This window comes from Cebus imitator, unplaced genomic scaffold (assembly GCF_001604975.1).
Source record: "Cebus imitator isolate Cc_AM_T3 unplaced genomic scaffold, Cebus_imitator-1.0 Scaffold387, whole genome shotgun sequence".
Lineage (NCBI taxonomy): Eukaryota > Metazoa > Chordata > Mammalia > Primates > Cebidae > Cebus > Cebus imitator.
The window spans coordinates 1289752-1313313 of record NW_016107702.1 but is presented as its reverse complement, the minus strand read 5'-3'; the positions used below and the strand labels follow the sequence as shown (position 1 = coordinate 1313313).

At 49.7% G+C, this 23562-nt stretch overlaps 1 protein-coding gene across 4 annotated transcripts in view; it reads left to right on the top strand.

Annotated features, from left to right (window-relative positions):
* SEMA5B (semaphorin 5B) overlaps positions 1-23562 on the top strand; it is a 118593-nt gene that overhangs the window by 68312 nt on the left and 26719 nt on the right. For all 4 annotated transcript variants that reach the window (XM_017508199.2, XM_017508200.2, XM_017508198.2 and 1 more), the window contains exons 3-5: positions 9489-9692; positions 14533-14632; positions 18574-18619. In XM_017508199.2, coding sequence (XP_017363688.1) covers positions 9539-9692; positions 14533-14632; positions 18574-18619 — 300 coding nt within the window. In that variant the 5' untranslated portion in view covers positions 9489-9538. The remainder of the gene's footprint in view (positions 1-9488; positions 9693-14532; positions 14633-18573; positions 18620-23562) is intronic.

The following is a 23562-nucleotide window of genomic DNA, read 5'->3' as shown; positions in this document are numbered from 1 at the left end:
TGTTCACACTTCTTATTCTCAAGTGATGTAAACATCCTTGTGATATTCTTGTTTTCAGTTCTTACCGTGTGTTGACTTACTCTGTTCGTAGGAGCAAGTCCAGTCTCCATGATCACAAATACAGCAGATTATAGACCATGTTTAAGAGGTTGTCACCATCTGCAAACATTCCCTGGAGTGGCCTGGGCTCCACCCACATGGCTATGTCAAATAATGTTATTTTCTAAATGGCTGAGTCCTGTGTGATATGCTGGCATCGAGTAAGAGGCAGACTCCTGAGCCTGACTGCCTGGGTTTGAATCCAGCTTTTACCAGTTTGACCTCATGCAACTTATTTCACTGGTCTGTGCCTCAGTTTTCCCATGTACGAAATGGGGATAATTATGATACCCGTCTCACAAGGTTATTGTTTGGATCAAATGGCATAATATAAACAGCATAGGACACTTCCGGGTACATAACATGGTTGTTATTGTTGCTGTCACCGTGACTTAATCTTACTACTGCTTAGTCTCTGCCACAAGCTCCCTACTCAGTCTTGCTCTCTCCTCCCATCCCGTTTCTTCATCTATGAAGTACAGTGATCTGTTGTATGAAGTACATGATCTAACCATGTGATCTGTCAGAGCCCTTCTGGTTCAACTTTTGGTCATCACCTTGTTCTTTCTGTCTTCCCCATTGCAGCTGGAGGGATGTAGGTGGAACTGCAGGAAGCACTGACAGAACACTAAAGAGATACATGCATGACTTGGAGGCTTCTAGGAATATATGGAGGAAGGAAGAACTCGGCCCAGACTGCAGAAAGCAGGGGCAGGGAATGAACTTCCCTGGGAGAGGGCAAGGGGGCAGGGGGTAGGAGAGGTTTCCCATACCCTCATCCCCAGATTTTAGAGCTGAAAAGTGCTAGGAAGGTTTTCTTCCCTCTCCCCATCCCTGCTCTGGTCCCAACCTTTCCTCTGGGCCCCAGTCTCCCAGATGGTCTAATAGGGAAGAAAAGAGGAAAATCCGTATCCAATCTGCTCTATTCAGAGCAATGGGAAGGCATCTGCATCTCAATCTTATCTTTGTGCTGAGTTGGGCTAAGCTTGGCCCCCCAAGTGGTAAGTGGTGGGTGGGTGGGTGGGAAGATGCCTTCACTGCCTCCAAGGAGAAGCCCACCGCTGGGCCACCATATTCAGTGGCCCTGGGCAGGGACAGGAAAGAGCTGCCCCCGCAATGCCTTTCCCTCCCTGCCAAACTGCAGACAGTACACGTTCATCCCTGCTCTTGGTTTCCCCTCTATTTCTTCTTCTTTTATTTTCCTTCTCTTTTTCTCCCCCTTTCCCAGGCGGGTAGCCAAGTAGAGACTTAGAATGGAGGCAAGGATGGAGGGGATCCAGGGAAGAGGACCGGCCTGAACCCCATTCCCCGAAGGTCCTCATGGACTGAGCTGGAGGTGGGGACTAAGGGAAGCATCTCCTTCTCTCCCAACCGCTGTGGCCCCTCACTGTCAGGCCTGGGCTGGGGGAAGCTGCCAGGAGCCTGTCATTGCGCTGGGCTCTGGGCTCCAGACTCTGCGCTGTCCATCTGGAACCTCTAGAATTTCTTACTCTGGAGCCGTTCAGAACCCAGAAAAACTGCCTCCCGAAGCCCCAACTCACAGGAGGCTGGTTTGCAGCAGGAAGACAGCTTAATAATTTATCACCGAAAGCGCTCTCCCTAGTAAGGAAGCCAACTTGGGAAACCAAATTAAACTGGGAGGGCCGCTTGGAGAGCTTGGAGAGTGCGCATGGAGCCAGGGCTGTGGAATGCAACGATAGGGCTGGGGCTTGGTAGTGTAGTGTAGTGGCCCAAGGCATGGGCTTGTGCAGCAGACCGTCTCAGATTCAAATCCCAGCTTCATGGGCAGTCGCAGAGGGACCTTGGGAAGTGCCTCAGCTTCGAGAATGATGCTCATGTGGGCACCTCTCAGCTTTCTTGCAACACTGCAGGGAAAGAGCTTACTTAGCCCAGTGCCTCGACACTGCCAATATGCTCCAAGCATTTGTACCCAGGCCCTCATCTTCTAGGGCATATTGTCTTTTTCTTCCTGATTACACTCTTTCATGGCTTTTTTCACTAAAAAGAAAAGAGGTCTGAGGTTATACTGGAGAGGAGCTCCTTGTTGGCTGAAGTTTAGTGGTCCTGTGGGCCACATGGTTTCCAACCGGGTCCTTCAGTCTCCCTGCATCTGTCTGGAGCCGAAGCCTGCAGTTGGGTTGGGGAATTCTCCGCAAGGGTGCAAATGAGGCTGAGACCCAGCTGCTTTCTGGGTGAAAGACCAGCTTCCCAATGTCTAGAGTTGCCCTGCTGACAAATGGCCTGCTGTAATGCACCTGTCCCCTTGCTCACTGCCACCAAACTTCCCAAAGCATGAACGGATCCAACCACATCTTTCCACTATCCCAAACTATCCGAAGTCCTCCTCTTCAGCAGAAGGAAACCTCCTGAAACTTTGGGTTTGCGCTCAAGGCTCACTGTGATTTGGCCTCGGTCCTCCTTTCGAGACTCATCCAACTCTCAGCCTGCCTCCGCCAGCTTCTCCAGATCGTCAGGGGATGGGCCAGGGTCAAGTCTTTCCCCTCCTGTGCCCTCCGTCTGGAATGCTCTTCACCCCGATGGCTAGGGAAGCTCCACCCTTGTTTCCTTCAAGAGAGTTCCGCCTTCTACACGAGGCCTCTTAAACGCCCTCCCCACTGCAGCCTGTCACCCACTTTCCCAGGGCGTCTTTTCCCTTTTAGGGCACTCTCACCAGCTGCTTGCCGCTGCTCTACCCATGCGTCCACCTTGCTGGACCCTGCAGCAGGGCCGGCCCGATGCATCTCCATGCTGAATGGAACCGTCCTCAGAGCGGCAACTCAGCCGCCACCCCCGCCCCCCAGAGTGGTCTGGGCAGTCCCCTCTCTGGCAACGGGGTGGGGGGTGGAGAGGGCACAGTTATGCGGGGTGCGGGAGGGCGCCTGTTGGGAGGCCAGTTTGAGTTCTGTGGGGAATTCAGCTCTAACACACACTGTCTTCGCCTCTGTCTCCGTTATCCTTCGCCCCTGAGCAGAGGGCGCGGTTCCCTCTGCAGCTGCGGGGCCTCCTGACTGCTCCAGCCTTGGCTCCCGCCCCACTTCTCTGCGCTTCTTCACTGCCATTAGCCAATTTCACTCCCTCCCCTTGTTCAGCGAACCCTCTTCCTACTCTTTGCGCTGGGAAAATGAGCCCGGGAGAAGTCCCATACAAGGCAGGGAGGCCTCAGGGGGGTGTGCGTGGGCGTGCATCCTCTCATACACATGCATGTGCATTCACACGCCTCCAGGCACCGTTAGAGTGACCCCAAACCCAGAACCCACAGGGAATTGTGGCAGCAGCGTGAGAGAAGAAGGCAAGAGCAGCTCTGGCCTAAGATTTGGGAAAATGCTTTCTTCACTGCTGAAAGTTTCCCAAAATAGCAGGAGTCGGCTGGCGCTGCATCTCCCCTCCCCCACTGCTAGAGCACCCTGCCTCAGCTCCAATGCCAAGCAGGCCCAAGGCAGGGCAAGGCACAGGCCTTCTGTGCCCCCTTCCCCATCCAGACCCCGGCCACGGGTCACTGTCTCTGCTCACTGGGGACCTGTCTCCTCTCCTCTTTTAGACTGCAAGCTCCTTGAAGGCAAGGACTATGCTTTTGTCTCATGAACCTCCCTCCTCCCCACTTTGCTGTTTATACAGGGTCCAGCACATAGTAGGTGTTCAGTAAATGCTTAGTGAAGTATTGTGTAAATAAGGAACAGACACTTAGGTAACTAGTGGAATGTTTTATGTATACTAGTAAATTAATATGAATGGATTTCATAAAGAGCCTACTCGGTGCCAGACTTAGTTCTGGGTATATCGAAGCATCCTCTCTACGCAAGAAACCATTAACCTTATCTTGCAGGTGATGAAACCAAGGTTTGCAACCAGATAGGGCAGCCTCCCAAGCTCAGGGCTATGATACTATACAACCCTCGCGATGATTGGATTGGCTATGCACTGCTGGTGGGGAATTCTGGAATTATTTTAACATCAAATCACACTGACTTGTTAGAAATAAAAATTTATGTTTGTCTTAGGAGTAGTTGGTTGTTATGTATGAGAAACCAAATTGTATGGGATAGGAATTATATTTAGTTAATATAATTGAGATGTGAAAAGCAAGGGCCTAAACTAGCTAGGAGTGTATTATTCTGTAACAACAGTAATAATAATAGCGCTTATACATGCCTACTTTGTGGCAGATGCTGTTCTAGGCCTGTTAAACAAAATAGCTTATTTCATCTCCACAACAACTGTGAGCTGGGTGTTATTATTCTCCCCATTTTGCAGAGAAGGAAACGAGACACAGCAAGCAGAGGAAAGGAGTCTGAAGGCAGAGCGACAAGAGCTGCTTCCATCTTCAGCATCCCAGGTTCCACCTACCTTAGCATATGGTTGAAGGTCACGTCCTTTATTTTTTTAGAGACAGGGTCTAAAAAAAGAAGAAGAAGAAGAAGAAGAAGAAGAAGATAGCTAGGCTCAACACCTGTAATCCCAGCACTTAAGGAGGTCAAGGTGATAGGATAGCTTGAGTCCAGGAGTTCGAGACCAGTCAGGGCATCACAGTGGACTCTTTCTACAAAAAACACAAAATTAGCAAGGTGGGGTGGTATGTGCCTGTAACTACTTTGGAGGTTGAGGAGGGAGGATCATTTGAGCCTGGGAGGTTGAGGCTGCAGTGAGCTGTGATCATGCCACTGTACTCCAGCCTAGATGGCAAAGTGAGACCCTGTCTTAAAAAAAAAAAGGATGACCACCCCACAGGGCCTGCATTTACATATTCCAGTTTCGTCTAAAAGACTGACCTGACCTGGGAGTTTACACACACGTACATTGCCATGGGAGATACCTGATTTGTCTGTTTTGATCACATGACCATCCTTGTACAAGCAGGTATGGCTGGGATGGGGACCCCATGGTACATCTGAGGCTGCTGGGGCCTACCCCTTTGACCATGAAGGGAGAAATGATTTCCGCAGATGGGGAATCTTTGGGAGTTGGGAAGTCACCTCCCAAGTCTGGAACTCGTCTCAGACCCTGTAATATTTTCAGTGATATGGGGACCGACCACTCTTCTTTTTTCCATATGATACCTGCAGTTGTCCTGAAATTTGCAAAGCTGGACGCCTTGCTCTTGCCTGGCCTGGAGGGAAGGTAATTGAGTAGAGGAGATCCCAGATCCGGACCTTGCTCCATCCCTCCCCCACCCGTCATGTCCTGTCCCTCCCTTCTCTTCTGAAACAGCAGACAGACGTGCTGTGCTAGTGCTCAGGTTGATGCAGTAATATTAATCTAGTAATTACTGATTCAGGAGGGACTTGAAGGACATATTTACATAAAAATCAGAATAAGAATGGAACTTCTGCTGCGGAACATAGGTACCTTAAGGCCTGGGGTTCAGGGTAAGAAAAGGGACCCAGGATGTGCTCCTAATTCAGGCCCCTGGAGCTCGGGATCTGGCCATGTAGAGGGCCTGGGGCTCTGAAGGTGGTGATCAGACCTGAGGTAGGGAGGCAGGGAGGCCTGGGAAGGGAGCACAGGTCAGTAGGAGGGTGGGGAATAGTGAGGGGAGGGCAGTTGTCCTGGCACCTTGGATGCCCTTAGGGGCTAACAGGAGAAAAGCCCCAGTGAAGGGCTAAAAAGCCGCTATTTGCAAATGCATTGAGTATCCCTAATTAGGTGCTCTATCAGTCAGCCCCCAGGAAACAGACGGCACACTCACATGGGGCAATGTGAGGGCAGTTATAAAAGAAATGTTTACAAAGGTGTAGGAAGGGGATTTGGGAACCATGTGGGATAACTCCCTGTGCAGTACCCAGGGTCTGGTAACCAAGGAGGGGGCACCACCTCTAGTTCTGAAGGGAGGATGGAGGGATCGATTATTTCCTTCTGTAGCCTAGAAGCAGAGGAGCTCTGGTCTGTCCAGGGATGCAGCTGTGCTCACCCTGCTGTCTTCTCCTTCTGTTGGCCAAACCCAAGCATGGCCTCCCTGGATGCAGTTCCCCCACATCCATCCACCTCCCAGGCACAGAGCAGAGAGGAGGAGAGCCAGGGCAAATTTGGAGGTGCAGACAGAGGGCATCCAGCACAAGAATCAGAGGGCAAAAGGAAATGCGCCGGTCCCTGTGCTTCTCTCCCCAGAGCACCAGAATAACTCAGGCTAGTTGATTGCTCAGTGTCTGCCGGGTACTGTTCTAGGCCTTTTAAAGGTAATAACTCCTTTCATCCTCACAACTGCTAAATAAGTTGATATTGTTATTATCATCCCCAATTTGAGGAAACTAAGGCAAAGAGAGGTTAAGTGTTTTTCCCAGAGTCACATAGCTAGCAAGGAAGAGTCCTGGGATTGGGCCTCAGGTTGTCTGGCTCCAGAGATTTGGTCTTGCCCTTTTAATCTCTCTTCCCCAGCCCTGTGGCCCTGTTTGAGGGGACAGGGGTCAATGTCAGGAAAAGGGGTTGGTGGGCTCATTGTTGAAGAAAGTGACACCAAGAAGATCACTCTGGATCAGAGACCTTTGAGAGAGGTAGGGTCAGCCAGGCTTGGTGACATGTTGGATGGACTAGTGAAGGAGAGAGGAGGTGGGAGGTGACTCAGAGGGGAGAAGTCAGGCCTCCAGACAAATGTTTGGGCTTCTTCAGGAGTTTTACTGAACCCAAACTAGTTTTTTTAAAGTTCCTAAAATCTAAAAACTTTACTGAGTAGCCAATATGTTTACCTGGTCACAAGTGAAATTAATATAAAAAGGTATTTACTGAAAAGTCTTGATTTCCATTTTGCTACTTATAGGTAACCTACTAAAATTAGTTTGGGTTTATTTTTCTAGTGTATATCAATGCTAATACAAGCAAATATAAATATATATGCTCTTATTTTTACCTTCTTATTTTCACAAAAGGTAGCATGCTACTAAGCTGTTCTGCACCTTACTTTTTTCACTTAATATACATGGAGATTTTTCCATATAAAAACCTGGAGAAAAACTGGGCCGCAGAACAAGACCCCTCTACTTACAACAGAGCATACCCCTGTAGCCAGGCACGATGGTGCTTGCCTGTGGTCCCCGCTACTAGGAAGGCTGAACTGGGAGGATTGCTTGAGCCCAGAAGGTCAAGGCTGCAGTGAGCCATGATCGTGCCATCGCATTCCAACCCGGGCAACAGAGCAAGACCCTGTCTCTCTAAAAATGAAATAAAATAAATAGAGAAAATCTTCATAGTTTTCAATAGCTGCATAATATTCCATTGTGAAGATACACCACAGTTTATTTAGGAAGTCTCCTATTTCTGGATATGTGGTTGTTTCCTGCCTTTCTGTTCTTTCAAAGAATGACACAATGAACGATCTGGTGCGTAAGTCACTTTGCGCGTGTGCGGGTACCTCTGTGGTCTGTTTCTGCCTCTCAACTATCTGTGAAGAAGCAGGTTTGATTTTTTAATTTATAATCTGTCACAGATGGATACTTATGTAAAATTCAATAAAAGTAAATTACTAGAGAAATGAATTGAAAGGAAGCATGCAACATACAAGCCTGAATATTTTTTTATTAGATTCAATACACTGAAAATTACTCTGTCAAATTATTGTAAAGATTTTTAAACACTGACTCTCAAACCTCTGCATTTCCCTGACCGTGGAGTTGTCCCAGTGTGTGAATCGACACTGGTCTGTGGAGCACACTTTGAGAAGCACGAGTGTAGATGCAAAGAATTAGGTTTGCTAGGTCAAGGGGTAATTACACGGGCAGTTTTGCCAGATATTGCCAGGATAACCCCACAGGGATTGTGCCGTCTTGCACACCCCGACCCCCACAGCAGTATATGGTAGTTGCTCTCTACCCACTGCTTCACCGAAAGACTGCAGCATCTAACTTGGATTTTTGCTAAACCAATAGATGAGAAGTGATATCTCAGTCTGTTTTAATTTGTGTTACTCTTATTATGAGTGAGGATAAGCGTCTTTCATATTTTAAGCCCCTGTTTGTATTTATATTCTTTGCCTATTTTTCTACTGGATTGTTAGTCTCTTCCTTCTTGATTCCTAGAAGTTCTATGATCGCCTGATGGATTCACCTTGCCCGCTGTCCAGAAAAGCTGATGCATTGAGAAGAGCAGATTTTTCCAATAGAGAAAGAATTTAATAGAAGCAAAGCCAGCTAAGCAGAAGGACAGGTGTTTATCATTACTCAAAGTGGCCTCCCCCGGAATTCAGAGGTTAGGGTTTTTTAAAGGATAGTTTGGGGAGCAGTGGGGTTAGGGAGTGGAGAGTGCTGACTGCTGAGGTCATGGACGAAATCATAGGAACTTAAAGCCCCTCTTCTAGTGCCGAGTTCAGTTCCTGGGTAGGGGATCACAGATCAGATGAACCAATTTACCAGTCTGGGTGGCACCAGCAGATCCAACAGAGTGCAGTGTCTGAAAAATGCCTAGAATACCAATCTCAGGTTTTACAATCATGATGTTATGTATAGGAGCAATCAGGAATCTTGTGACATCTGGCTGAATGACTCCTGAGCCATACTTTCCTACCTTGTGGCTAACTTGTTAGTATTACAAAGGTCTGTTCCCCAAGTAAGGAGGTGGTTTGCTTTGGGAAGGGGCTGTAATCTTCTTTGCTTCAAAGTTAAACTGTAAACTAAATTCCACAGTTAGCTTGGCCTAGGCCCAGGAATGACCAAGGGCAACTTGCAGGCTAGAAACAAGATGGAGTCTGTTAGGTCAGATTTCCTGCACTGTCATAGTTTTTGCAAGGGCAATTTCAGTTCTTTATATATATTAGGAATATTCGTTTCTTGTCTGTGATATGAATTGCAAATATTTTTTCTAGTTTGTCATTTCCCTTATGATTTTGATTGATGTTGTTTTGGGGGAAAGGAAAGGGAAGTCCAGGTGTTTGTGATTTTAATGTAGTCAGATTTATCAATCTTTGATGGTTTCTGGATTTTGAATCATGGTTTCCCATGCCAAGGTACAGAAGATCCTGCCAGAATTTTCTTCTAGTACTTTTATGATTTTTAGCCTCAACGTAGAAATCTTTTGTCTATTTGGAATTTTTCCTAGTATATAAAGTATGAGTTATGGATCCAGATTTATCTATTTACAAATAGTTACCCATGGCCTCAGCTCCGTTTATTAAAATCCCTAAGATACTACCTTTATCATTAAAACTAATTTTAAACCATTTGGGATCATAAATAGAAAAGGCACTATAATTTGTCAGTTTTGTACAGAATACTATTACAAGGGAAATTAGCTTTCAGGGGATGATCTATATCTTTGGATTTACCAGAGCAGAGCAAATTCTGGGTAACATAAATACAATAGAAATTTATTTTTCAAACCCTGTGGGGCCACTGACAACCACAAGCAAAGTGAGGGCGGCGGGCCCAGATGGAGGGAGCACTTGGTGAGACTGAGTGTTTACGTTGCAGGTCTCCTCCCCTGTCTGCCTCCCGGAGCTAGGACTGCAGAGGGGCCCATCATGGTGGTTGCAGGCCCCCTGGCTGTCTCACTGTTGCTGCCCAGCCTCACACTGCTGGTGTTCCACCTCTCCAGCTCCCAGGATGTCTCCAGTGAGCCCAGCAGTGAGCAGCAGCTGTGCGCCCTGAGCGAGCACCCCACCGTGGCCTTTGAAGGTAAGAGCTGCTTCCTGTTTGGACCTGTCTTACAATAGCTGTGTCCTGAAGGACTTAGGTCAGACCTTGGCAGGATGTTTCTGGCTGTTGGATGTCCTTGGGATGTTCATTAACTACTGGGTCCCGGGGTCCTGAGACTCTTCCTTTGGTAATGGATATTTTAAAAGGATGGAAAGTGATGGACTGGAGGGGTCTAATTTTTGTCTCTAGGTAATTTATTCAGGCCCTTCATGCATGCCAACCTGGGGGAAAGGGAGGCTTTTGCTAGAAAAGGAAGTTGTGGATGCACTGGGTGTGGGTGACCAGGGGTCTCAGCATGACTCATGCATTAGGAGATCTCTGGAAATCTGCTTTCTGCTCTAAGGGGCTGCAGGGATCCCTCTCTTTAGGGTCTTGGGAAATTCCAGTGCAAGGGCCCTGGTGACTCGTAACTCCTTCTGTTTGTCAAGGGAGGGTGTGAGAATGTCCTATTAAAGTGTTTCCCAAACTGGGATCTGTAAATCACTGGACATGTTCCAAGGAGTCTGTAAACTCTTGATAAGAGTTTCTAAAATTAGCATATATATTCTGATACTTGCTAAACACACACACACACACACAAATACCAGAGCATTCCAGACATTCTGTCACGACCTATTACCCAGTTTGGAAGGGGGGTTCCTGGTTGTGCTACAGTCATTAGTACTTCTTAACCCACCACCTACTTGGCAGCTCTCACTGGGATCTGCAGATGTAGTCTCGGGGGTCCCCAGGTTCTTAAGTTTGATAGACACTGGCCAATTTCCTCCTCATAGTGACCATGTTGGGGAGGAAGTGCAAGGAGACTGTCACTGCTATTTACAGATGGGAAGGCCTAGGCATGACGGGCCATCCTCAGTGCTGGGCTCCTGACTCCACATGCAGTGCTCTGTCCATTGCCCACTGCAGAGCCGTCAGGTGCTCTACACTCTGGTGGCCCAGACAGGAGGACACACAGAGCCCCATCCTGCAGGAGTGGGTCAGGCAAGATGCATCAACCAGTGAGGCCTAGGATTTGAGAGGTGGGAGAGGCAGTATGCAGGAGAGTCTGGGGACGTTGCAGAAGGGTGGGATTCCCAGCTGTGGCTGACTCCTCTCAGGGAGGAAGGTTTCTAGCTGTCTTGTTTGAGCTGGGATCCAAAGCTTTGAAAGCTTAAGTGGATTAAAGTAAATTAACAATGTCCTAAGCCTGCAAAACGCGTGCACACCCTCAGACTTCTGATGGCTCCTGGAGTGCTGGTGGCTGTCACTGAACAGAAGGACAGAGGGGAATGGAAGTAGTGGATTCTTAGGGCTACCGCCCTCATACTGGGGCCCTAATGAAACATTTCCTCCCAGGGGCTTTGTTGGGGGGCACTATTGGCCTGGCTGAGTCTGGGGGCAGGGACGTGGAAGAGGAGCTGGGGAATCCCTGTTCCCCCACTAGGCTGGTCTCTGTTGGTGCAAACTGGGTTGGGGGAGGAAGTCAGAGAGGTGGGAGATGTCTTCCTTGCCTGCCTGGGTTCCTTGAGACCGTTTTTGATCCTCAGGTACGAATTGAATGAATCTGACTTCTCACCACACCCTCCTACAGAATGAAGGAATGCCCTCCTCCCCTTCCCTATTCTGACAGCTTTCAGTTTTCCTAACCATTTGCTGTATTTTCATTGTGCCTTGCTTGGTACCAGGCACAGAAGAGGATGCTGTGGGGCCTCAGAGGCGAACAGTTTCCTTTGCATACCTAATGATATCATACTGTTGGTTAAAAGTCACTGCCTTTGGTCCCTCAGCCCAGCTGGCACTGGTTCTGCTCTTGGACCAGGACTAGTTCTCTTGTGTTCCCACATTCCTTAGTATGGCTGAGCACACAGTAGGGACTCAGTTTGAGCTGGGCAAAGGACTGTGCTCTGGGGATGCTGCGTTGGGGAGAAGTGGCCCTAATCCCAGACAGCATCAACCCCAGCCTCCAAACCCCCTAGGATGTCACACTTCCTTTCTGACCAATCTTCAGGCTGCCAGCCTTATAACTGTGAGTTTCCCTCTCCCCTGACACCTGACTGAGCTGTGAATAACCCCTAAATACCCTAGAGGAGCTGCCAGTCGCAGAATCTGACTGCTGTTTTTCTGTTTTGTAAGGTTAAATTTTCTCCTGTGGGTTTCTCTTAAGGGGGGCCAAGCTGTGTTTCTCTTCAGCCTGCATATTCTCTCGTTTGCCAGTGTTACCTTTCTAGGCGGCAGGAGAAGCCAGCCTGGATTTAACGCTGTCAGTGGTTAATCCACAAGGTGGGTAATTGAATTGACTGTTATTAAAATCACAGGCGCGTCTTGGAGAATGTCATTTTTCCCTTAAAGTCACCGTCCAAAGCCTTCACCACACACGGAACTCAGAACGTGCTTGGTGTTTCAAAGACAGCCTTCCCTCTGGTCCCCTTGGCCTGTTTAATGCAAGCAGGCTGGTTCCCTTCCCAAGGCTCCCCCAGGATCCCTGTCCTTTGCCCATCCCCTTCTCTCCCCACTTCCCCATCCCCCTTGCCCTCGTGGGCCGGGGCTAGGGGAGGCGGAAGGGAACTGGAAGAGGCCACCGCCCTCTATGCCCTCACTCCCACCTCCCCATTTTTATCCCAGCTTCTACCCTGTTTCCTCTTCTTTCCCCTCCTCCCCAAGAAAGGACCTAATTGAAGACAGAGCTGAGAGTTCCCAGATGGAGTACTGCAGACCCGTCATGCCACCTCCTCCCTCATTCAGCTGCCTACATCTGGAATGCCCTTGTCAAAAGGGAAGGAGGGAATTAAGGTGTAACCTGTTTGCTGCTGTTAAGGAGCACTCAGTCTCATAGGGATAGGGAAGACCCCACCCTATACACACAGAAAAGATTTGACCACATTTAGAGTGACAATAATGTACAATGTAAATGGAATGGAAAAGACAGAACATGAAACAAAATAAGGGTGGAGAGGTTGTAATCCAGGAAGGCTTCCTGGAGGAGGAAGACCCTTGGTTTCATTTCTAGGGTAATATAATATTTCTCCAGGATTTCTGAGAAGTCAGCTAAAAATCCAACCCATCAGACTCCAGATCCACTTATTATCCTATATCATCCAAAAGCCATCATGGCTACATGACAATTCTTGCCAACCTATAGTCACCTGCTGGGGGCAGAGGCAGGCCCAAGGGGGTTGCTTCATTTTGCTGCAGTATTTCTTTCTTTTTTTAATCATGCCTATCACAGTTTTCTGAAAAACATCCAACTCACAAAACCTCCAGTTCTCCAGGGAGCGATTAAGTGTTTGCCTGTCGTGCAGAAATGAAGCGCTGCTTTTACTCTGTAGTGGAGGGATAATGAGCAATGATTTATTTCCCTTGGATTACACACACAGGCGCTCTCTCTCTCTCTCTCTCTCTCTCTCTCTCTCTCTCTCTCTTTCTCTCTCTCTCCCCCCACCTCCTCCCCCCACCTTCTGTGAGCCAGTTGCTAAGGCGCTGTGGGGAGAAAGCACAGTGCCTCCTGTTACCCCTGAATCTTTACCACCTTCGGCATGAAACTTCCTCTATTCCATGGCTCTGTCCTTACTGGTGTCAATTCCCTCCCGTCTGTGGGCCACGCATGGGCTGAGGGAGAGCTATCAGGAGGCTGTGAACCAAGAAGGGACAAGTGTGTCTCCAGCAGGAGGGAGGCCCTGCCAGACCACTACCCATCCTCCCAGAGGCTGTGAGGTCTCCTGTCTACCCACCCAGTCCCTTTGAAAGGCCTCGATTAGGAACAACCTTCCTTGGAGGCAGGGTGGACACTGATCGCCCAGTCTCGGCACCTTCCACCTCTGCAGGATCTTGTCTGAAAATCCAATTCCCCTCATACAAGAAGGGATTGAGGATTACTCATATATATGTTCAAACACGGCTAAGTGCTGGACTGAGCCTAGAGATCTAGGAAGAAAGTCTTTCTTGGCTCCCAGGGCAAACTACCAGGCTAGACACACAGTGTGGCAGTAAAAGTAAAATAGAAGACTGTGGAAGCCCTTAACCCGGCTTGAAGCAGGCAGGGAAGGCTTCTTGGAGGAGGTAGGGATCGGGGTGAACAGGAATTGTTCCATCGAAGGAGAACAGAAGCACAAAGGTTTGCGGGCTCTTGTGGGATGGATTTGGGGCAGTGTGAAGTGTTTGTTTAGTGTGGCTGGGGTGGAGAGTTTAGGATATGTAAAAAGCGAAGCATCGTTCTTTCAGGGGATCAGTAAATAATCACTGTGCTAGGAACTGGACTTGGGAAGACAGTGAGCCAGAACCCAAGGGCCTTTGCAGGAGCTGGACATTTCCTGGGGGTAGTTGGGAGCTGTGAACAGCTTCTGGGCTGGAGAGTGACATGACCATATTTGCATTTGAGAGGAAGTGCTTGGGTTGCTTTGTGGGAAATGGACTGGAGGGGCAGGCGTGGAAGCCAGGCTGGTTAGGAGGCTGTCGGCACTGCTCCAGACAAGAGCTGGTGGTGGCTTGGATGGGGGTGGGATACAGCAGGAAAGAAGTGAATGGATTTCAGAGGCAGTTTAGAGGTAGAACAGGCAGGATTTACCAGCGTGTACTGATGTGGCTGGTGAGGGTCTGCGGGGAGTCAAGGGCGAGTGTAGGTGTCCCTTCGTGCCTCTGTGGGAAGGATCATACCCTCCTCTGAGCTAAGTGACTGCAACACCCACTCCCAAGTTCCTGGGGCCACACAGAGGTGGGCAGGTCTCCTGGGTGCCATCACCCCACTTTCCCCAGACTTTCACCCTTCTGTCCTGTGGTCTGCTGTGGGTGCAGCTGGGAGCTCCTGGCTCTTCAGTAACCTCAGAGTTGCCTCTCCCTCCACCAGATCTGCAGCCATGGGTCTCTAATTTCACCTACCCTGGAGCCTGGGATTTCTCCCAGATCGCCCTGGACCCCTCCAGGAACCAGCTCATCGTGGGAGCCAGGTAACAAGGGACAAGAGGGTTGGGGCTGGAGGTGCAGGGGCTTGGAGCTGGGTGGAGGGAATATTTTTCGGGATGAATTCACCTGGGCAGACCCACGTGCTGGGCCCGTCCTCGCTGCTGGGCCCTCTCTGTGTGGATGTCTGTCCCCTACAGAAGGAAGCGTGTTTTGGTTGGGAGGGGGCGAGGGTGACTCTTGACCCCACAATCTCAGTCAGCTGCAGGCCTCTATGGTTGGCAGTTAGTGAGGGCAGGGATGCCTGCTGGCCACCTCCTGATCTGTCCCTGCCTGGAGGCCGGGACGGCTCCCTGGGCCAACTCCCTGGGAGCTCAGTGGAGAAGGTGCCCAGGAGCCCCCTGCCGGCCAGCCAGTGGCCTGCACCTGGGACAGCCGGGTAGGGGTAGACCCTTCCCTGAAGGACCTCATTTGCCTGTGGCCTGACCTCTTAGCCCACTATTCAGATCCAATACCCAACAGACAATACTCTCCGGGGGGACCTGTGGAGACTCTCTGGGTTGGACTAGGAGGAGCTCATTCCTCATGAAGCCATAGACCACCAGCTCTGGTAGGGAGAGGGCTTAGAGAGGACCGACTCTAGCAGCTCTCACGGTGCTGTCCCTGGCCCCACAGCACCTGAGAATGTGTTGGAAATGCAGACTCTTGGATCCACCTCAGACCTCTTGAGTCAGAAACTCTGGAAGAGGCAACTGTGTTTTAGCAACCCTCCAGATGGCCTGATCACACTCAAGTTCAAGAATCTCTGGTGTCGTCCCCCCGTCCTCATTTTAAACAGGCGGTAGCAGAGGCCCAGAGAGGGGAAGGTGACCTTTCCAGCATCACACAGCATGATGACAGCAGGATGTGGGTACTAGAGTCAGGTCTCCTTAACCTAGGCCCAGAGTTTCTCTGCAGGTCCATCCATCTCATGGCCTGGGACTGCACTGGTATTTTTCAGCTCTGTAGCCCAGAGGTTCTGACTCAGTGGGTGTGGGGTTGGGGAGAGGGTGGCCACTGGGTCGGGCACTCCTGAGCCACGCTGTAGCTGACCGTCCTTGCCCTGGAGCTTTCTTTAGTGTCTCCACTCCTTCATTTGCTGTATGAAAATGAAGCCAGTCAAGAACGGAGCTCTAGACTAGGCTTGAATGAGCTGGGTTCCTGTCCTGGGGGATCTTGACCTTGGCACCTCCGTTTCCTCATCTGTAAAATCTGGGTTACAGTCTCTGTGTGGCCAACCTCACAGGGCTGCTATAAAGCTGGGCCTGAAAGCATTTTTGCTTTCATTTTTTAATTTTTAAACTAACTATTTTGTCTTATGGTAGGACATTCAAAAGGTGCAAAGAAGTATATGGCGAAAAGCAGGGCCAGCCCCTCAAACAGGCAGGACCCCTGACTGAAGGTGCACCCAGTGGTGAGGTTCTTGACCCCCCAGAGGAGTCTGTCCATATGCAAGTATACAAGAGGATGGACTTTGTTTTCCCAGCAAAGAGAGTAATTGTTTTACTCTCTATTTTGAGATGATTGTAGATTTACCTACAGTTGTAAGAAATAATAGAGAGAGTTCCCATATGCCCTTCATCCAGCTTCTCCCAAGGCTATCATCTTGCATAGCTGTAGGACAACATTACAATCAGGAAACTGGCCTTGATGTGATCCTTCAACCTAATTCTGATTTTACCCGTTTTACATGTGTACCTTAAAAAACCCAAATCGTAGCACCTGAACCTTTTGAAAGCATTTCAAAAGCTGCCATTTATTCCATACTGGCCACGTGGCAGGCACTATTTTATGTGCCATATATGTAGTAAGTCAGTTACTGCAGGTAGTAAATCACACACATATTTAATTTAATACAAGTAGTAAATCATGCCTGCAGTAAATCATCAAATCTTCACAAGTGGGTGAACCCAGGAAGTGGGTTCTATGGTTACCCCCATATTATGGACCAGGAAACTGGAGCTCGGAGCAGTTAGGTTACTCTGTGACTGTGGTCACCCTGTTCTTCATGACCCACTCCCTGGCTTCCCCCAGAAGGTGGTCATGTTTTCTGTCTGGAGGCTTCCCACACACAGACGGACAGAGGGACACCTTTTCCTGTGTCCTTGAGCCTGGCCATGCCCTCAAATGGACAGGAGGAAAATCCGTTCTAGACCTGGTCCCTTAGGCTTCTTAGAGCCAATGTAGTGGGTCCTCACCACTTTCCTTTCCTGTTTCCAGGTCATTTCCCTTCCTCCTTTTCTTCTGCCTGAATTTTTTCCCCTTATTCCTGACCCCTGGACCTCTGGAATTCAGGCTAGGGAAATTTTGTATTCATTTATAGCTCTGCCTTGTTCCACAGGGGATTTAGGGTGGGTCAAGCTACAGAGATTTCTCTCTGTTCTCACATTCCAGCTCCCAGGAGAGCTGACTGCGATGTTGTGATGAATGATTTTTGATGGATAAAAATGAATAAAGTGATGCAATGTTTCCCCTAATTTGTTAAAGCTGTGAGCAGATGCCTGTGTTACCTGAGCAGGCAGCTGGGGCACAGCCGTAAGCTGGAGCTCGTCTGTTCCCAGGCCAGGAGGGTGGGATGGGGAGAGCTCTGCTAAGGACTTGCAGGGGGGGGTTGGGGAGGGACAGCAGAGGCCTGGAGCCAAAGTCACCCGGGAGGCCCGCCCAGCCCCAGGACAGCAAAGAAGCTGAGTGGGGCCTGGGCCTGGAGCCAGAGCTGGGAATAGAAGCCTCCTGGCCTGCGGCGTCTCCTTCCAGCTCTGGATTCCTTCAGCAGGGCCCTCTTTCTCTTTCTGGCCCACTCCACGGCCTTTCCCCTCATTTCTCTCCTCAGCTGAGGTAGGCCAGAATTTTCTGAAGTCTTGATTCCTCAAAAGTTCAGGAACCAAAATAGGAATAGCCAAAAGAAGACAGAAGAAGCAAAGAAAGAAAATTGTTGGTGAAAACCAAGACTTTACATCTGTTCAATGTGAACAGGGCCTTTTACTGTGCATCACACCATCCCTGTGTCCCCACAGTCCCGTGCAACAAGAAAGACAGCCATTCACTTCCCCACTGTACAGATGCAGGCACTGAGGCTCTCAGAAGGCCCCCAGCAGGTGGCTGAGCTGGATGTCTCCCCGTCTGTGCATGGTGGCCTTCTGGCTCCAGCGTCCATGCAAAGCAATTTCGCAGTAGCTGACACTTATAATACTTCATAAGTGTCTGATAGCATCACTGTTAGGAGTAGCATCTTTTTTACCACTGAAGGTAAAAACTGTACTGGAGGTGGATGAATCTGGAAGCCCTGTGCAGGCTGGACTGTGGGGAGAGGGAGGGTGAGGTGGTGGATGGGGTCGTCTGGGCTAGATGAGAGAGGGAAGTCCAGAGAGGCGGCCACAGAAAGGTCAGACTCGGAGTCACTGACTGCAAGAGAGACTGCAGGAGATGAACAAACAAACCAGACTCAGGATCCTGGGGCGCAGAGCCAGGAGAGATGGCTGGCCTGTGTGAGGAGGAATGGGTCAGGGTGGTGGGCCAGCGTAGGAGGAAGATGGCTGTCTGCATCCCTGCAAGAGTGCTGTGAGGCTTTCCATTAAACAGCCTCTGTGGTTGGAAAAGGTGGGGTCGAGGGGTTCCTCCCTGGGCCTGCTGAGTTGGCTGGGAGCAGAGACACCTGGGACTTAGGAGAAAGTCTGGGTTTGAATCCTAACTCCTTCACTTACTATCTTGTGACTGGGGCCATTTACCCACCTTGCTTCCTCATCTGTAACATGGAGCTTCCTGAATTTCCTCCCAGGGTTGTGCGAAGATTAAGTGAGCAAATAGAGGCCAAGCTCTCTTTGGGGGTTGACCCTAAGCAATCAGCACCCAGTCCTGGCATCCCAGGAGGCCTGAGCCAGGAGGCTGCTTGCTCCCTGGGTCCTGCCTGCAGATCCATTTTCACTTAGGATGTCTGTTTCTGTTTTCACAGGAACTACCTCTTCAGACTCAGCCTTGCCAATGTCTCTCTTCTTCAGGTACGAATGCTCCCTTTCCTTCCGTTCCTGTAATTTCCCCTATTCCAGAGCCCAAAGTGGGGCAACACAAATGGTGCCATTCAGAGTTCAGCCCCTAAAGCTGGAAAAAGGAGCCACTTGTTCTTTTCACTGGCCGTCAGACCCCAGCTATCAGGGTCACTGTGGGGAAAGCATGTGGAGGTGGGGTGTGGCCCACATATACACGGAGACATACACAGGGCTCTTGCATCATGCAGCAAGGCTGCTAATGAGGAAGGGAGGAAAAGAACACCAAGCTGGGATGACCAACTGTCCCTGTTTGTCTGGGGCTGAGAATGCAGAATTTTCAGTGCAAAAACTGGGACAAACCTGGGCAAACTGGGTTGGTTGATCATTATAAATCCCCAGCCTAGATCCACGGGAGGGTCTCTGAGTTCGAGCCTCCACGGAAAGGGTGTTCTTAGTTCCTATCCTAGCCCAGTCTGAATGATCCCATTCTAACTCAACATTTTCTTTGAGCAGTGATTGATTTATTATCTGCTGCCAAGAAGGACTTCCCAAGCATAATTCCCTAAGTGCTCTGAGAGGCATTTTAATGGGACTCCTTGATCCAGAACATTTATCCCAGATTGAGAAACAGATGCCAAACCATCTTTGCAGTGGCTGAATATTGTAGAGAAAGGAAGGCCATCTCTTCTTCAATGAGAGGAAGGCCTCAATTCTCATATCTAGGAGACATGTTCTGGTCTCCCAATGATTAAGCATTCTTTGGGTACATCTCCCAGTGATTAAGCATTCTTTGGGTACATCTCCCAATGATTAGGCATTCTTTGGGTACCCCCTAGAACTAAGCTAGGGGCCACAGGACTATAAGATATGCAGAGTTTCCCGCCTTCAGGAAAACATGATGAATGACTAACCCAATCAGAAGTTAGAACTTAATCATGTGCTGGGCTGTTTGGTATAGAGTTTCACTGCCACAGGGGAGACCTCCCTGAGAAGCTGGTATGACATTCTGGCCACACCTGGGTCCACACACCCAGGGGTATTGCAGCTCTTGAATAGTTGCTAGAGGGGAGGTTTAAGGAGGAGAAAAAGTATGCCCATTGGAAGGGAAGGGTTGGGAGGAACTCCGGCAAGTTGAAAGGAAATGCCATTTATCTATTTATCTGTCCATCTGTCCTGCTATCCATAGCTTTACCGGCCAACCTGCCCATTCACCCATCTATCCATTCACCCACCCAATAAACATTTATTGAATAACTACTAAAGGCCAGGTCTCGTCCTAGGCATGGCACAAGGCATTTGAGTTCCAAAGTGAATCAGGCCCAGTCCCTTGCCACAAGGAATATGCATATAAGAGATCACATATGATTCCCTTGAGGGGCTGTGCAGCATATTCCTGGGATCTGGGCTGGAGCGAGGCAGGGGAAGTTCCCCAGAAGCAGCATCTTGTGGCCTGTCAGCTCGGTCACAGGCAGCCAGTCCAGAGCCTAGTTTCCAACTGGGGGGAAAGTAAGCCAAGATGCCAAATCCAGCAGGTCAGGGCCTGGGCGAAGCCAGTGCAGAGGGGGTTCAAAGTGGATAGAAGAAGGTGGACCCAGGGGTCCCACCCTGAGCTCCAGGCAGCTGGCTTTTTTCTTGGTTCCCGTGGTCTGCAGATGAAGGCCTTCTGGGAGTGTAATATGCCTGAAGGGAGGAAGAGAAATAGATACACAAATAAAGGCAATGCTGAGGGGAGGGTTTGGGAGGGGTTGCCTGCAGGCATGAGAAACCCTCTGGGCTCAGTAGGGTCTGCAAAGGCTCCCAGAGGAGCTGTTCTTGAGCTGGAGATGAAGGAATGTGTTTGCCAGGCAGCTAAGGAGGGGAGCAGACATGGCATGCAGCACTGAGAGACAGGATCAGAGGGTGTGAGCAGGGTAAGGGTAGCAGGTGAGGCCCAAAAGAGAGATGTAGCACTGCAGGGGGTCTTCCTTGCTGTGCTGTAGGGTCCCTATTTTGTTCTGAAGGTTATAGCGATCCATTAATGAGTTTTAACCAGAGAAGTGGCATGACCAGATGTGGTGTTTAGATCACCTGGCACAATGCAGAGACTGGATTCGTGAAGGAGCCAGTTAGGAGACAATTGCAATAGTCTAAGCCAGTGATGGAGACAGTGAAGGAAGGCAGTGGCAGTGGGGATGGGGAGAAGACAGAGGACGGGATCTTAAGGTGCAGGATCATATGGGCCCACAGCATCACAGACTCCAGGGGGCACCGGGTGCACTGTCTCCTTCATGAGGGTGACCCTGGGGGTGTTGGGGAAGTTGGCTGCCCTGGAGGATTTAGTGATGCTTGGACCACAGTGGTGACATCTAGGTTTCTGGCTTGCACAGCTAGGTACCATACATTAGGATGGGAATGGGGTAACCTGACTCGAGGCCACTGGCTCCCGCATGGCTGCATGCTGGAATCACCAGGGGAGCTGTAACAAATGGGTCCCACCCTCAGAGATCTGGACTTAGTTGCTTTGGGTTACAGTCTGGGCCCTGGGATTTTTACAGGCTCCCAGGTTATTCCAATGGGCAGCTAAATGTAGGAAGCACTGCTCTAGAATGTCAAGGTCTTCTCTGTAGATGCTGCCCAGCCTCCCTGACCACTGTCCTGTAGGTCATAAGTCACATACCTTATCTTAGGACTGTTAGGACTCTGTTAAGATTCTGCACTTGATGACTGAGTTCTGGGGTTTTTCGTCCAGATCAGTGTTGACCTCGCATCAGCCTGGGGCAGGTGTCTTATGGCAGTCCATAGCTCAGGCTTGGAGCAGAGGCTCAGCTCCAGGGGCTTTCCTACAAACCAGCCCCCAAAGCACCAGGAACTGGTTTGACCACTTTCCCCAGCAGGTCTCTTAGGGGCCTGACCTCAGGATTTCCAACTGGATTCGCTGTTACAGAACTCAGGAAATAAATACATTTTATTCCATGTTCCCACCCTGGGGTGTACCATCAGTCCACAGAGGGGAGAGAACAAGCAAGGGGTGGGAGCGGGCTGTCCAGTGTCCCCTGGAGCAGACCTTGACCTCTGGTCTTCAGTGCCTGGTCCTCCTGTCTGTTGCCTCGCCTGGTGAGGAAGCCCTGACTTGTGACTCTCAAAGACTGACTTCAGGGATTTCCCTGACAGTACCCTCTCTGGGGGCTTTGGGTCCCTGGTTATAAGCTTTCAGTCCTCAGTGTCTGCTGTCACCAGCAACCAAGTGCTAAAAATGATCTGCACCAGTTCACTGACAGGGGAGGCTGGGCCAGGGCGACCCAGCCCAGCTTCCTCTACTCTTTCTGTGGCCTGGGGCTACACTTGGGTTAAAATTCCCTATTAGGGAGCTAACTGATCCTCCCACTTGGCCCCAGGGCATGATTTAAGCAAATTTAAAACCCAGTGCTTTATTGATAGTTTAAATAATTAACATTCCTTAAAGAAAAATCTAAATGTAAACAGTTTTTGCAAACCAGTATCCATTAAGGGACTTCTAAGTACCTAACTCCTATTAAACAATTTATGTAAACCACTCTTCCTTAAAGAAAATCGAATGCCCAGCTCCTTCCCAATCCTCCAAGCTCTGAAGTAGGGAAGAGGTGCAGCTAGGAGCAGATGGAGCAGTGTGTGTGTTGGGGGCAGAGGAGTGGGAGGAAATCAAATCAGCTCACCTGTGTGGTTATTTATCAGTGTAACTTAATAAACTGGTACTGGTAAAGAAAAGGAGGCCGGTGATCAACTGCGTCCGCGGGCTGCTGAGAGGACAAGCATGATGAGCTGTCTTGGAGTTGGCAATTAGGAGATCGCGAGCGACCTTTGCCAGAACAGTTCCACGGGACGACCTGGCTAGAGGCCTAATTGCAACAGATTTATGATCTTGGTTTGCCAGATATCCTGCAAGGCAGAAGCGAGGTCTGTTCTGTACATACGCATCAGGACACATAATGGGGCTTTGTTCCGGCCTGGGCAGACATGGAGGGCAATGCCTGAGCTCTCTTCCAGTTTATCTCTACGTCCTCCAAGCTCAAATCTGGCAGCCCTGGAGAGGTTTGAAGTTTAAACTCCACTGAGTAGTGGACTTAATGCTTCAAAGATGCGTTGACACTCAGCCATCGTCCCTGGCTCCCAAGTGTCCGTGGGAGTTGTTGAGTTCACACGGAGACGATCCACGTCCCTGAGTGTCGCCTGCCCCCTCTCACAGCTTGAAAACCATGCAGCTACTCTCACTAGAGATGGCCATCCTGCAATTTCTGGGACAGCCCTTGTTTAAAACACTCTGTGTTCCAGATTGATCAGACACATCTTCTCCACCCCTCCACAAAACTCCACTAAAAAGAGTGAGAAATTTTAAAAGGTGCACATTCACAACAGAGAGAATGAAAAACATATCAGTGAAGAAGAGATTACACATTCTAGGGCAATGGAAAGGGAATAGAAACCGGGCGCGGTGGCTCACACATGTAAACCCAGCATTTTGGGAGGCCGAGGCAGGTGGATCACCTGAGGTCAGGAGTTCAAGACCAGCCTGGTCAACATGGTGAAACTCCATCTCTACAAAAATACAAAAATTAGCTGGGCATGGTGGTGGGTGCCTGTAATTTCAGCTACTCGGGAAGCTGAGGTAGGAGAATTGCTTGAACCTGGGAGGTGGAGGTTGCAGTGAGCAGAGATCATACCACTGCACCCCAGACTGGGCAACAGACAGAGATTCTGTCTCTTAAAAAAAAAAAAAAAAAAAAAGAGGGCTGGGCGCGGTGGCTCACGCCTGTAATCCCAGCACTTTGGGAGGCCGAGGCGGGTGGATCACAAGGTCAAGAGATCGAGACCATCCTGGTCAACATGGTGAAACCCCGTCTCTACTAAAAATACAAAAAATCAGCTGGGCATGGTGGCACGTGCCTGTAATCCCAGCTACTCCGGAGGCTGAGGCAGGAGAATTGCCTGAACCCAGGAGG